Here is a 14374-nt window from a genome sequence, read left to right as displayed (position 1 = left end):
AGTAAAATTTTGTAACCACATCATTAGACGTGGCTGGGAGTTTCTGGGATTTTCCTAAGGACCTGGACTAACTGCTTTAAAAAAACATAAATATTTAAGCAAATTGATCTTGGACAGCCCAATATCACTACTTAGAGTGCAATACCTTCAGTTGGGTTTCTTGAGATTTATACCAAGTTGTACAAAGCAATATAATAATCTTCATAGAAGCAAATCCCAAATATGAAAAAAAGTGTGTTTTTTTCAAAATTAGAAGGATATCGCTTGACATTTTTCTATAATTTTTTCCTATCACGTTCTACCAAGCCAATTACACATTTGGATAGATTTTAAAGGAGGGTTTTTGAAGTTTGAGCTCGGACTTGCATGTTGCATGGCAAGGCCTTCTGCAATATGAACCTGTGGTTCTACCCCTGTAGAAAAGACTTTCCTAGCTCCAAAATGGGCGTTCATTATCCTGCATGGAAACAGTGCATTAAAGCCACAAGGTTAGCAAACAGTAGTTGTACTCTATTATTTTGCTAGATTATTATAATTCTGGAATATCTTTATACAAAGCATTTTTGCTTGACCCAGTGAAATGATATACGCTAACAAAAGGGAAACATTAAGACTGAAAAGAGTTTAAAGTTGTATTAAAAAAAACCAGCCCAGAGGATTCCTTACCTGGTCAATTACCCAGGGACTGTAGAAATGCCCGTTCTCGGATGGTTGCCACCAACGAAGCCGAGTGGAGCTGGAACGAGCCTTCAAGGGAATTTCCAGGGCAATGTATCGTCCCACGTTGCTGGAGTTACTGAAGAGGAACTCCTGGAGAAGACTCCACGTAAGGCCCCCATTGAGCGAATACTGCAGCAGCACAGGCTGGCTCCTGGGGTCTGGCACCCCCTTGCCGCATCCCAGTCTCATGAAGAACTGCACAAATCTAACAGGGGGAGCAATTACTGGAAAGATTTCTTCTCTGCAACATCCTAGGTAACCAAGTAGGGAGACTTGGAGTTTGACTATTGACTAGCCCTGTGATTTTCTGCTGTAAGAGTCTACTTTAGGAGATCTTATGATTTCCTTTTCAAAGCCTCCGGAATATAAGTAGACAGACAGGTGGGATGACAAAATTTCATTTTGCCTATGTGGTATTTTGCCAGGTAGAAGGGGCTGAACAAAGACGGTAATTTACGTTTTGAGCTTTTGTCTGCATAGCAGATGGTGTTGCAAATATCAGAAACATAATCCTGGGTGAAATTTTTATCCCTGTGACCCACGAGTGCAGGTTTTAGTGGCAGAAAAGTAACGGTGCCCTAAGTAGATCATAATTTGCTATGAATTTGCTGAAATGCTTAAATTTAAAATAAGCATCCCCATTTTCCATTGGCATGAACCAGAGAAAATCTGGACAGGAGAACAAAGCACGTTTCACTTTCAGGGATCATTTTGTCCATTTAGTCAGCCTGGGAAATTTGTCTAAATCACACCGCTTAAATGCGCCGGCTCCCCCGAAGCCAGCCCGAGCCACCCAGGGACACCAGTGCTTTCATCCCCTATTTAATTGGCTTCTCCAAAGCAGCACAATAGACTTGTATCAAACTGTGAAATTCTTCCCGTTAGCCGATGCTCATAAATAGCTCTACTGTGCACTTGGAGCGGAGGGAACTGCTGCTGTAATGATATTTACCTATCGGACTCGCAGGGATATTACAAGTATTAATTCATGTTTGCAGAGCTTTTGTAGAGCTTTAGAGTGTCGTAACTGTTCTAATTATTATTGCGTTAGTGCTGCCCGGCTCATGGTTAAATGAAACAGCGCAAAAAGAAGTTTTGTATCAAAAGTCTTGCTCTGGTTTGATCTGCAGGTAAATCCGCTGGGAGTGGAGGCTGCAGAGGTGCTGAGCAGACAAAGCTTCAATAAAACACCAAACCTGCAAGTCAATTAATTCTAGTCCTCGCTGCGACTCATGGTTTCTCTTGCTACTATATATAACTTCTTTCACTATAGATTATATCCACCTCCATGTCCCAGACATAACATATTGCTTGTGCTGTAAAGGAGCACTGGGGACCCTTGTGGATCAACATATCAAATGTAATGGATTGGATTCACTGCTGGCAAGTCTTCGTGCCTCCTCAGATTTACTCCAGCATTCGCCACATAATTCAAAAGAAATAAACCCAGGTGACCTTGTCTCTGTTGAATCTGCTCTCTGTGGATTGCTATTCTTTTATCTGAATTTTTAGTACTATAGTAATAACCCACTCAAATATAGGTAACGTAACGTCTAGCAGATTAAAAAGTCAGTAATTTTAAGTATCTCTCTTCTCACCCCCCAGATATCTTTGCAAAGGTTTTGCCTGTTTTGAAATGGAAAAGCAAAGGTTTTTTGTAGATCTAGTATCACTAAAATGTGTGGTTATTCTTCTAGTAATTCAAAATTGAAAAGGATTTCAATCAGGTGCGATACCTAAAATATGCTGTCCCTACTGGTATTTCACACTGTGCGGTTTCAACTATTGGTGTCACCATGATGGGGATAAACTGCCCCCTGTGTTAAATTCTTTAAAATATAGATGTGATGGGAGTGGATAGTGGATCGCAGAAGCCACTCGCAGTCCCCAGGTGCCGAGCGTGGCTTGCAGCACTGACACCACTGCTCGCCTGTGTACTTCAGGGGGTCTCCTCGGAAGAAAAGGGGAGGATTGAATGTGACTACTGAGTCTAGTACCCTTTAAAAGATCTATTAGAAATGCTAGTTTTCATCATTCCTGGTATAAATTGAAACCTCTCCCCAAATCTGTTGTGCTTTGCAGGTGGCTGATAGGCTCAGCCTGGAAATTAAGAAAATCCCACTGCAATTACTTTAGGTTGTTAAAGAGCAGCCCCCAGCAACACCGCTGCAGTCTGCCTTGCTGTTCAGAAGAGAGCATACAGTTATTTGTTAATAACTGTTATTTTTCATCAGCATATACAAGAAATTAAATGTACTGCTTTGTTTTCCTTTTAGTAAGACAGAAGTCATTTATCTCCATATAACACCTTGAGGTCAATATATGCAAATCCAGCCACAGACTATCATGGAGAAGAGATAAATGATGGTTCTTTGAACACGAGCAATAAGGAAAACATGTCATTTAGTCTAATGGAGCAGCTCACAAGTTCCCTTGTATCTTTTGTTAAACAATATTTAAATTTCAGAACAGTCTGGGAGTCAGAGTAGCGCAGAGAATTGATGTTTGTGTTTACCAAGTTCTGAAAGTTTGTTGTGAGGAATCTTACAAATTCAGTACAGGAATCTTTAATATTAAACCTCACCAAGGGTTAGCTAATTGCTGATCTAAAAAATATAATGGTTAGAAATTAGGCATCTTTACTGACCATGAGCCTCTACAATTAAACCATTATTTAAAGCTTTGATGCTAATGAAGACAAGTCAAAAAGAGATAAAGTGCCTATTAAAGTGTTTCCCACAGAACATTAGAGAGGAGTAGGATGTTTACAAGAGATCAGTGGAGAAAAGTCTCGGAGAAAATGCCATGTCTCCAAAGTAATAATGTAAGGATATAAGCTAATATACTGAATAAATTAGAAAACAATGCCTATTTGTTAGCATGCACGCAATTAGGATGTGGCTTAACTTATATTGTATAATTTTTTTTAATGTGGCTTGCTTAGCATGTCTCACTCATCAAGTATCTCCTCTGCAGGCCATAATGATGCAACAGAATCTCTAAATACACTAAAAATATTTGTTTTTCAATTGCTGTGCTCAGTGTAGCTGGTGACAGCTTTCTGGGAATTTCTCAGTGAATTATTGGAAACAAATGTGCACAATAAGAAGAAAGTAAGCTTCAAAAATGAAAGATTTATGAGATGATGAATGTAAGAATTACACTGGCAGCAGATATTCCTGTTTCAGCAATGGTTCATAATACAACCAACAGTAAGACAAGCAGAGCGTGTGGCGTGCAATTGATTTCTCATGTTAGGCATTTAAGAAATAAAAACTTTCATAAACTACTGAAGGTGTGGTATCAATCCTGGAGTTCTTATTCAAGGAAAAAAAGAAACATTTAAATGGTTAATCCCATTAAAATTCAAGCTAAATTTAATATAAAATTATAACAGTGGTTAAAATGGAATATTTGCTATGTAAAAACCACAGAGTATATCAGCTTACCCTCAACACAGAAGTATGACATATGTATTATGCTTCAGTATATTATTTCTTCAGTGAAATCCTGAAAGAACTTTGAACTTGTGTTACCTGGCTTGTGACAAATCTAGGTCTCGAGTCATCAGCATACGTAAGCCTTCTTCATTAAAGAAAAGGTTGTTTCCTCCAGACATGATACCGCATTTCCTTGACGGCTTTCCACCACTCACAAGCAGGAATCTATCTGACTCCAGCTGACCTGAATACACAGTAAATACATATTTATGATTTACTCCGAAGTGCGCCTACTGCAAGAGTACTATTTCCAGAGGAAGGGAGCTCAATTAAACATCACATGCAGAGTGAAGAAATATTCGGTGTTTTCGATGCAATGTTTTCTAGAAAACTGCCACGACTCAAAACAAAATAAACAAAATAAACCCCAAAGTATGAAGTTGCGGATCTTAGTCTCCAGCTATTCACAGGATTTTGTGTTTTTCATCATTTCTTTTAAAGGTAACATAAAGTACCCAGGTCTATAAAGAAACTTTGAATACCATGTGGTAGCATGCAAGCAAGGGCTGGCAAAATTGAAAATGAACAGCAGCACCTGTGAAGGGATGAGTTTGGTTCATAGGTCCTGCTTTATTCAAAATGTGCTCTTCTTGCCATGCTTGCTAGTGGGGGAAATCTCTTGGTGGTTTTAGAGTTGTGTGCATGAATGCTGTACCTCCCCAGGCCCACAGGAAGCTTTGAGCTCCCTGCTGGCATTGCTCCCTTGGGGTCTGCTGTGCCTACTGCGCGGTGGCCCTCGCCGCTGAGACACACGGTCTGCTCTGAAACCATGGGTGCTGTACTAAGGCCATTTAGATTACCCTTGCAGTGAGAAACGATACAACCTTAAAACCCTCTGTTGTTTGCCTCACTTGCAAGCGTTCTGTTTGTGCTAAAGTCAAACTACCATCGAACCGTCATTCCCTTCTAAAATTATTTTCTACATGCAGTTTCAAGAAATTCTATTTTGGTGAAGATTCTGTATTCCAGCATAAACACCTTCACAAAGAGTCCAACACTCCAAACCAGACAACTGATAGCCACCAGACATTCGCAAACCGTGCTTGAGAGTGACATCTAAGCTACTTGGTTCATGGGAATAGTCCCACTTCATAAATTAAATTCAGAAGCATGGACAGGTGAGGAAGACTTCGCTGTTTCATCCCTCAGGCCCTGGGTTCCACTAAGACAGACAGGCAGAATTCAGACCAAAAAAAGAGAAGAGATACCTTCAAAATCATCCTTCAGGAAGTCAGAGTTCTTGGTACTTATTTTGCAGGTTGGCCCAGAGTAACCGGGGTCACAGATGCACTTTGTGCCGTTGATGCAGCTGCCGTGGCCGTTGCACATCTCCTCGCACTGGGGGCCGATGTACACGTTGTCAATGGCCCAAGTCACTGGCTGGGATCCAGCAGGGTAAAATCCTTGGTACCACCTGAACCTTGCCAACCTGAAAAAGGCATAAAATGTACTTACTTTAAGTAATAGTTCCATCTTTTTCGCATTCCATCCATATCATACTATGCATATATATAGTATTCTTTCTGTTGGAACTGGCTTGATAAATAGCTTAATTTTAGAAATTGACTGCTATATCTAATTCCTTCAGTACCTCATGCATCTTTATGTTGACATTCAACCCAAGTGCCGAGAGAAATAAAAATAACATTATTCATTAGTCATAATACCACAACTGAATGACGCACTTGAAAATGGGATTTAAAATCTAACCACCCAGAGCCCTGCATCGTTCATGGGGAGGATGAATAGCCGTGGCCCTGATGAACTTCCTTCCTCTTTGGCTTACAGTGTGTGGGTCAGAGGGGGCCACTTTCACCCTCTCCTGGAGAGTGAAATCCCGCTTCATGCTGCCACCCTGCCCCCAGGGAGGGCTCTTGTGGAGCTGGGGTGGTAGGATCTCACCCTCAGTTACACGGAAAGAAAACATGATCTGCCACGTCACTAGTTATTCGGCTTGCTTTCAGGCGGCTTAATCTTAAACCAGACTGATATTGCAAGTTGTTCATTTAAACTATATTCTCCTTTGGGTGCTGTCATGTCATTTTTAATTTGCCTCCTAAGTGCTACTTGCATCAATGCTGCATGTAAAGAGGAACTAACTGGGAAAGGAGGGAAAACAAGTTGAGATGGGGAAAAACACTTGAGAGACTAATTTTATTCCCAATTGAGAAAATGTTTTAAAGGAGGAAGGAAACTAGAAGAGTGAGAAGGGAAAAGCATTTAATTGCCTTGCATGTTTAATGTGTCTTGTTAGAGATATTTAATGCAGCAGGTGAATCAATAGCACAGGAAGCTGACAAGATTCTTTGTCTTGATTTGCTAAAAAAGAATTTTTATGAGGCGATTTAGGCAATGAAGGATAGCTGATCAGTGGGGACGCTACTAAGAGTTTTAAGACACCCGAGAACCAGAGTCCTGCTGGAAGTCAAAACCATTGATTTTAGTGTGCCTTGAGGTGAAGCTCACAAGGTGGAGGCTGGAGGTGTTGCAAGCACCTCTTTGGAGGAGATCTCCACCCCGTGGGTGGGATTGAATATAAGAAGTTCCACCTAAACACGAGGAGGAACTTCTTTCCTGTGAGGGTGGCAGAGCCCTGGAAGAGGCTGCCCAGAGAGGTGGTGGAGTCTCCTTCTCTGGAGACATTCAAACCCCACCTGGACATGTTCCTGTGCAACCTGCTCTGGGTGGCCCTGCTCTGGCAGGGGGTTGGACTAGATGATCTCCAGAGGTCCCTTCCAACCCCATAACATTCTGTGATTCTGTGATTCTGTGATTCGTTCCACCTCCGAGGCATGGTCAGCTCCTTCTCTCAGGCGGGGGTGAAGCATGACTCATGTCTGAAGCACAGAGTGAAATACGGGTCTTGCTGAAGTCGGTAGGGGTTTCTTGAATGACTCAACAGGCCTTGGGCTGGAATACTAATTCTTAGTTACAGCTGTATGCTGAGAACACATATTAATTTCCAAAATAACATATGTAGTGGAAATAGCTGAAAATGTCTTCATTTAAATATAATCACTTGACACTTTGGGGGATGAAAAGGTTGGGGTTTTTTAGCGTTACACAAGGAGTCAGGTTTGGAGTTTTTTTCTTGTAATTCCAGTGGATTCTGGTGGAGAAAATATACCTTCAGCCCTCTGGACCAAGAATTCCATGGCACCGAATGCTCCATGGAAGCTGCTCTGTGCTACTGGGTTTGGCTGGCCATCAGCAACTGGCTTCTAGCCTGATGTCTTGGGGAAGGAACAGGAGGGAAGGCAAGCAAATAGGACAGACACTCAGGACCAGAGGACAAAATCAAAATAGCTGGAAGGTTTAAATGAGTTAGGAGTCTGCATAGTCAAAATTTTCATTTGGAGGGTTGCATCAGTAGTTGGGTAAAGGGTCAAATAATTATTTCGGGCAAAAACACAACGACAAATGAGCTGTTGCAAGAGATGGTTACCTATTCCATGCTTGAAATGTTAACTGTCATAAACCAGAAAATTCAAGTTTAAAATTTAAACATTTTCTTAAATTATTAAACATCCAGGCTTTCCATACTTGGTTCACATCTCTTATATAGGTCTTTTCATAGTTTCAGAGGCACGTATGGGGCCACTTATTTAGTGGAGGGCCCACTGCACGCAGTAGTTTCAGAAATACTTAGTCTCAGAGTTGCATAGCTCATGAAGTCTTGTAGTTGCATAGCTCATTTTCATTCATGTGGCTACAGTTTAATCCTTAATGATGTGATCTTTTACACAAACTGAGTTGATGCTAGAAGGCAGTTTTCTCTGAAAAAGTAACCAATGCTGTTTTATGCTTTGAAAAGTTACTTATTATTATGCCTGCTAGCATGTATTTTTCTGTGCTATGTGTCTGTCATCATCCAACCTGGCTTGTCTCTCAAACTTTAAGTTCCTGAGTGACTGCAGCAGGTTATTTCTTAGAATCAGAGAACTTTGCAGCTATAAGAGACCGCGAGTATTTAGGCGTGTCCATTTCCTTACTCTGAAGTAGAATCAAGTTTATACTAGCTCACGTTTTACTGCATTTTCGAATGAATCTCAAATTTAATGCAAAAATATCCATGACGAATTCAAATGGCTAATGCACTGCAGTAAAGAGCAATGAAGGAGATTTAAAGATAGTCAGTTTTGAATTCATTTTACCGTGCAACGCACTTCCAATGTCACCAATTAGATATACGGATAAATAGGAAATTATCTGTGATTATTCTACACTAGCATTACGCACAACATATTTTGGGGAATCACCTGAATGCTAATTGTCATTCAGGACAAAAAGTGCAGAAAAACCGGTCAACTGGTCTGCTCTAGTGCTGCAGTTCTTATGGACCGCTCTTGTGCTGGGAGAACATTTTGGATGGAAAACAGAAACAAAAACGACCCAACAAGCAGCCAGGCAGGAATAGGAGCTGGACACTTACCCACAGAGGTGCAGTTTTCCAAAGTGAATGACCTCCCTTCTCCAGCCCTGGGTGGTGCCTGCGTAGTAAGTGCTACTCGGGTGATGCTCGGTGGAGCAGAGGGAGCTGAGGCGGCTGCTGCTGCTGTAGCACAAGGGGAGCAGCAGGTGCCAGGTCGCCCCCAGATCCCGTGAGAACTCCAGCTTCACCGGGTCAGCGGAGGAGCTGTCAGTGGTGCAGCCGATATTGATCTGAGCGCCAAGACACGAAATGCAGAAGATGACATAGGGCAGGCTGTGGGACACCTAATCACTCTTCATCTCAGTGAGCCTCCCCCATTTCGTGCAGTATTTATTTAGCCCAGGAAAATGGGGATTTGGCAGCTCATTTAACAACTGGGATGATGCACTCAGGACATGCACATGAACTTGAACTCTTGCACCTTGTCCTCCCTCTCCATGGGCATATTGCACTCTGGCTTATCATATAATGACTGTAATATGAAATCCCCAACTACTTCCAATAAGAGAAAATCATAAAGTTAATTAGACAAAATCCCAAAGGAGAGCTGCTAATATTGCTGGAGCAAATGCATCAGTTCTTGCAGTCCTCTGGCAGGTACTGAAATAATCACAGCACCAAAAACCTGTACATTTTTAAAACCAGAAATACTAAAACAAAATGTGCAAACATGAAGTTTTTTGTTTGGTTGGTTGGTTTTGTTTTGGTTTTTTTTCTTTTTTTTTTTCTTTTTTTTTTTTTCCGGCTGCATTATCTTCCTCTTTTATGTTACACTTACAAAAAAAAAAAAAAGAAAGAAAAAGCTTATGCCACAGGACCCACACCCTTCAAGGTGTTTGCTGTATCACTTCAATATATTCTTCAGCTTTCACACCCCCTACCTTTCGCTCATGCATAGCGGCAAAGCCCCAGGAGACAGCATTTAAAGAGTATCATAGATGGATTTGGTTTAAATTCAATGTCACACCAAAACACAGTTTGGCAGTGGCAGATTTCTCAGAGTGTTCTTACAAGATTCCTGATGTAGAGAACAGTAGAAAAGGCAGAAAACCTACACGAGCAACAGTTCTACTACTGAAAAAAAATAAAATGTTTTGCAAAGAATCTGAGACCTCCTAAGACATATTTTCTGTGTGCCCCCAATGCAAATTAGTCTGCTTTTCTTTCACACTGATAATAAGACATTCTTAGTTTCAAATTGCTTATATAAAAAAAGAATTAGTTCCTTTACAGGATGTCATATAAAATAAGATGTACTATGCTTACCATGCAATAAATGAAAACCCATTGCTGATAAAATAAAAAGTCAGTAATAAAACTATGAAATATTTTTGGTTTTTTACATACCTTTGTAGAGAAAAATAGGTGTCTTTCTAACATGCTGCTCTGTAATGAAAATCTATTTCTAAAATCCAGTAATATTCAGAACTGTACATGTTTAGTATCTTCATCAATGACATAGAGAGTGGGATGGAGTCCACCCTCAGCAAGTTTGTGGATGACACCAAGCTGAGTGGTGCAGTTGACACACCTGAGGGACGGGTTCCCATCCAGAGGGACCTGGACAAGCTCAAGAAGTGGGTCCATGTGAACCTCATGAGGTTCAACAAGGCCAAGAGCAGGGTTCTGCACCTGGGTAAGGGCAACCCCTGGTATAATACAGGCTGGGGAATGGATTGAGCGCACCCTGAGGAGAAGGACTTGGGGGTACTGGTGGATGAAAAGCTGGACATGAGCCAACAATGTGTGCTTGCAGTCTAGAAGGCCAATCGTATCTTGGGCTGCATCACAAGAAGCATGACCAGCAGGTCGCGGGAGGTCATTCTGCCCCTCTGCTCCACTCTGGTGAGACCCCACCTGGAGTACTGTGTCCAGCTCTGGAGCCCCACCATAAGATGGACATGGACCTGTTGGAGGGAGTCCAGAGGAGGACCCTGAAGTTGATCAGAAGGCTGGAACACCTCTCCTATGGGGACAGGCTGAGAGTATTGGGGTTGTTCAGCCTGGAGAAGAGAAGGCTCTGGGAAGACTTTATTGTGAACTCAGTACTTAAAGGGGGCTTATAAGAATGATGGGGACAAACTTTTTAGCAGGGTCTGTTGCAATAGGACAAGGGGTAAGGGCTTTAAACTAAAAGAGGGTAGATTTAGAGTAGGTATAAGGAAGACATTTTTTACATAAGGGTGGTGAGACACTTGCCCGGGTTGCCCAGAGAGGTGGTAGATGCCCCATTCCTAGAAACATTCAAGTTCAGGTTGGACAGGGCTCTGAGTGACCTGATGTAGTTGAAGATGTCCCTGATCATTGCAGGGGGGTTGGACTAGATAACCTTTAAAGGTTCCTTCCAACCCAAACATTTCTGTGATTCTACAAATGTTGAAAATGTATTCTACATTGAATTTCATTCATCACTCTTCAGCACACATGAGCCTTTCTAACATACTGCTCTGCAATGAAAACCTGTTTCTTTCTAAAAACCAGTAATACTTAGAACTGTGCATGAATGCTGGAAATGTATTCTACATCAAATTTCCTCCGTCACTCTTCAGCGCACATGAGTCTTATCAACCTACATTTGACTAGAAGGGTTGTCTACTCATCTGGAAGCTTGGAGAGATGCTTGACCCAATATAGGTTTTGACTCTTGAGACACAGAGAGAAACTCTCCTGCATTATGCATAACTTCTTCATTTATACTAATGTCCTCAAAAACGTGAGCTGAAAACAGTGTTCTTACCACATATGGAAGTAAGCATGTAGATTTTATGAGGTTAATGCTCTGAAGACTTATAAATATCTTAAAGTGACCTCAAGCATTTTTGTTCTACAGGCTGTAATCTATATTTTAAGACAGAAAATGGTTTGCATTCAATAATTTATGAATTAGTTTCATGACAAACTGAAGCATGCATGAGTACACAGCTAAACCTAGTTTTCTTGGAAAACCCTCACTATCGTTTTAGTAAAGGTTTATAAATCAGTATCATTTGCTGTTTAATGCTACAGCATGCTACATCTTTTTAAAAGCAGCCTGGTAATTGTGGCATGGCAATTTACATGAAAGATTCTTTTACAATTTCTTAATGACAATGTAATGACCCCTCTAAACTTAATACATACTAGGCTAAATGGTTACTCCCATCAGTAGCTGCCCTAGCCAATGCACAGTTTAGATTTTAGGATAAACCAGACACACACTTTAGTTTAGACTATGTATTGTTGTCGGGGTGCCTGTTTCCACTGACTATATGACAAGCACAAAAAATATGCTCCTTATTAATGAGCTTTAGATAACAGCCTAAGATGGGAGGAATTCAGGCCATCATGGGCATAGAACAGCTTCCACCAGAGCCTCTATGAAAGTATGGGCAGAAGCAAAAGGAAAGTAGAGCCTTGGCTCTCTGAGAAAGTACACTCAGGGCAGCTTAGCCAACAGGTAGGAAAAATTAATTTCTATTGTCATAGATGAGGTGGTAGCTCTCCACTGGGTCAGCTCGTGGCAATGCTGCCCACTGGTCCGCCTGCACACTTATTCTGAGCAGGCTGTGAAGTGGCAATCTGGATACTCATTTTTTGCTCATCGTCTTGTCTGCCAGTGGTGACCCTCCAACTTGTAGGACATGGACTCTAATGCTATCAGTGCAGGTTTATAGGCATGGACAAAGTAGCAATTTAGGCAAGAAAGCAGAAGACTTTGAGGCAGAAATTTCCCTTATCTGTGTATTAAAAGCTTCATGATACACCCACATGATGGAAAGTAATATCAAAGAAATTAAAAGGAAAATTAGACAGACGTCTCTACTTGGTGATCAGAACAGCTGGGCAAATACACCAAAGAGTAGAACCTTAAAGAATGGAACTCTCTAAACAAAAGGCAAAATAACTTTCTAAGGACAAGTACCTCAAATTGGATTATAGTGTTTTCATTTACACTCAGGTCCCTTGTTGTAATGGAGTGTTCTCCAACTTCATTTGAAACAAATACCATAGCTGAATCTTCTTCCCTGTAAAAAAAAGGAAAGGGGTACTTTAGAGAGTCACTTTATTACACAGTCACTTCTTTCTAATTTGTTGCTGAGAGATGCTTACGGAGCTCCTTTAGATGAATATGGGCAATAAAGTCCAATGTTTCCACCAGGATAGAAAAACCAGTTGTCTTCTTTGGGACCAAAGTCAAACGTATCCAAAAGGATCACAGGATTCTTTAGGTTATTTCCATCAATAATGAAATCATCAATAATCCAGATTTCTTCTTTTTTGCCTACAAAGAAAAGGGGAACATTCCCATTAAAACCTAATACTGTTATTATTACAGAGCAGAACAGTAGCCAGTATTTATGGATTACATTAAGAAAAGGGTGCTTAAAGCGTGCATTCACTATTTTCATTTTCTATGAAAATGGAAATGGAAGATGGAAAATTTTCATTTTCTGTGAAAACAGTCTCCATACTGCTCTACAGCCTGACCCTACAGAATTAATTTTTATTTCTCTAAAATTTATAGAAGTCACAGCAAACTGAAGAGTGAAAAGCCTGCGTTGAACAAGTATCTTCTGTTTAAATCACATTTACTTTGGAAGTCCAGCATTAATGTCTTCTTCAGTTAAGAATCATCTAAATGAGCAGTTGCTGTAGAGCCCAAGCAGCCCGAAAGGATGATTTCATTCTACACCTTTTTCCTTGCACTCAGCAGCTTGTGTTTGCCCAGCAAGAGCTTTTTGAGATAGAAGGAAACTCTGAGTGAGCTCTCCAGTGGATTATGAATTCAAATGTCTCGCAAAACTGGTGCTTTCAAACTGGAGAGGAGGGATTAGATTGCCAGATCTTTTGTGTAATTGTTTTTTTAATCTATCTAAACGCCTTTGTGTTGATCAGAAAAGTTAAAAGGCTTCTTTGAAATGAAATTCCTACTTAAGGATAATGCCTGCAAGAAAAATTTAGTTACATGTTTTAGGCAGGACTCATCAGAAGAATGAACTGGAACTAGATGCGTAGGACCAGATTTGAATTTGCTTTTTTATTAGAGGTGTACTAGGCATTTGCCTGTCTGGAATAAATCTTTTCTGTATCACTGTGTCTAAACGACTGCTGGAATTCTTTAGAGCCCTTAATGTCAGCTCCTGCTAAGAGATGTGCTCAGAGCAACTGGGAGCAGCGGAGAGCTTTCTTCAGCTGGCACATCTCCTGTAATCAGGAGGAATGAACTGTGTTCCTCTTGTGGTTTTCTACAGTCCTTTACAATTTAATCAAAAGATTAACTGCTCACTACATACTCTTCCTAAATGAGTTTTTAATGCCTAGTTAATTCTGAGCAAGGTAAGCCTAGTTCCCATTTACACTTGGGACTTTTTTGTATAATTGGAGCATTGTAATGGGGCCTCAGTGTAAACTAGAATCAGGTCCATTAAAAATAACAAGGAGAACCTGAGTGAAGTTAACTTTATCAGTGTTCCTTGAACTCCCCGTCACTCCAGGACCAAAGCTGATGGTCTTCTGCACGCAGTCAAGGGGTATTAGGTTAAGATCCTTTCACTTTAAAGCAATACAGCAGCTTTATAAGAACAGTAAACATAATCCTGTGATAATTTTAATTGAAGAACTTGAAATATACTGCGTCAAGATTTATGAGTCTCTATTCTTGTTGAGTTCAAAAATCTAGCCTTTTATGAATGTTGAGCTGGGCAAGGGTGGACATGGAGTCCTGTGGGTGTCTCTTCCTTAC

At 40.8% G+C, this 14374-nt stretch overlaps 1 protein-coding gene across 1 annotated transcript in view; it reads right to left on the bottom strand.

The window, feature by feature from the left end:
* RELN (reelin) overlaps positions 1-14374 on the bottom strand; it is a 292013-nt gene that overhangs the window by 32788 nt on the left and 244851 nt on the right. The window contains exons 39-44 of the mRNA XM_074169082.1: positions 12742-12913; positions 12554-12656; positions 8653-8882; positions 5429-5649; positions 4257-4404; positions 667-925 (exon numbers count right to left, since the gene is read on the bottom strand). Coding sequence (XP_074025183.1) covers positions 667-925; positions 4257-4404; positions 5429-5649; positions 8653-8882; positions 12554-12656; positions 12742-12913 — 1133 coding nt within the window. The remainder of the gene's footprint in view (positions 1-666; positions 926-4256; positions 4405-5428; positions 5650-8652; positions 8883-12553; positions 12657-12741; positions 12914-14374) is intronic.

This window comes from Numenius arquata, chromosome 2, assembly GCF_964106895.1.
Source record: "Numenius arquata chromosome 2, bNumArq3.hap1.1, whole genome shotgun sequence".
Classification (NCBI taxonomy): domain Eukaryota; kingdom Metazoa; phylum Chordata; class Aves; order Charadriiformes; family Scolopacidae; genus Numenius; species Numenius arquata.
The sequence above is the reverse complement of the archived record's forward strand: the minus strand, read 5'-3'. Positions and strand labels throughout refer to the sequence as shown.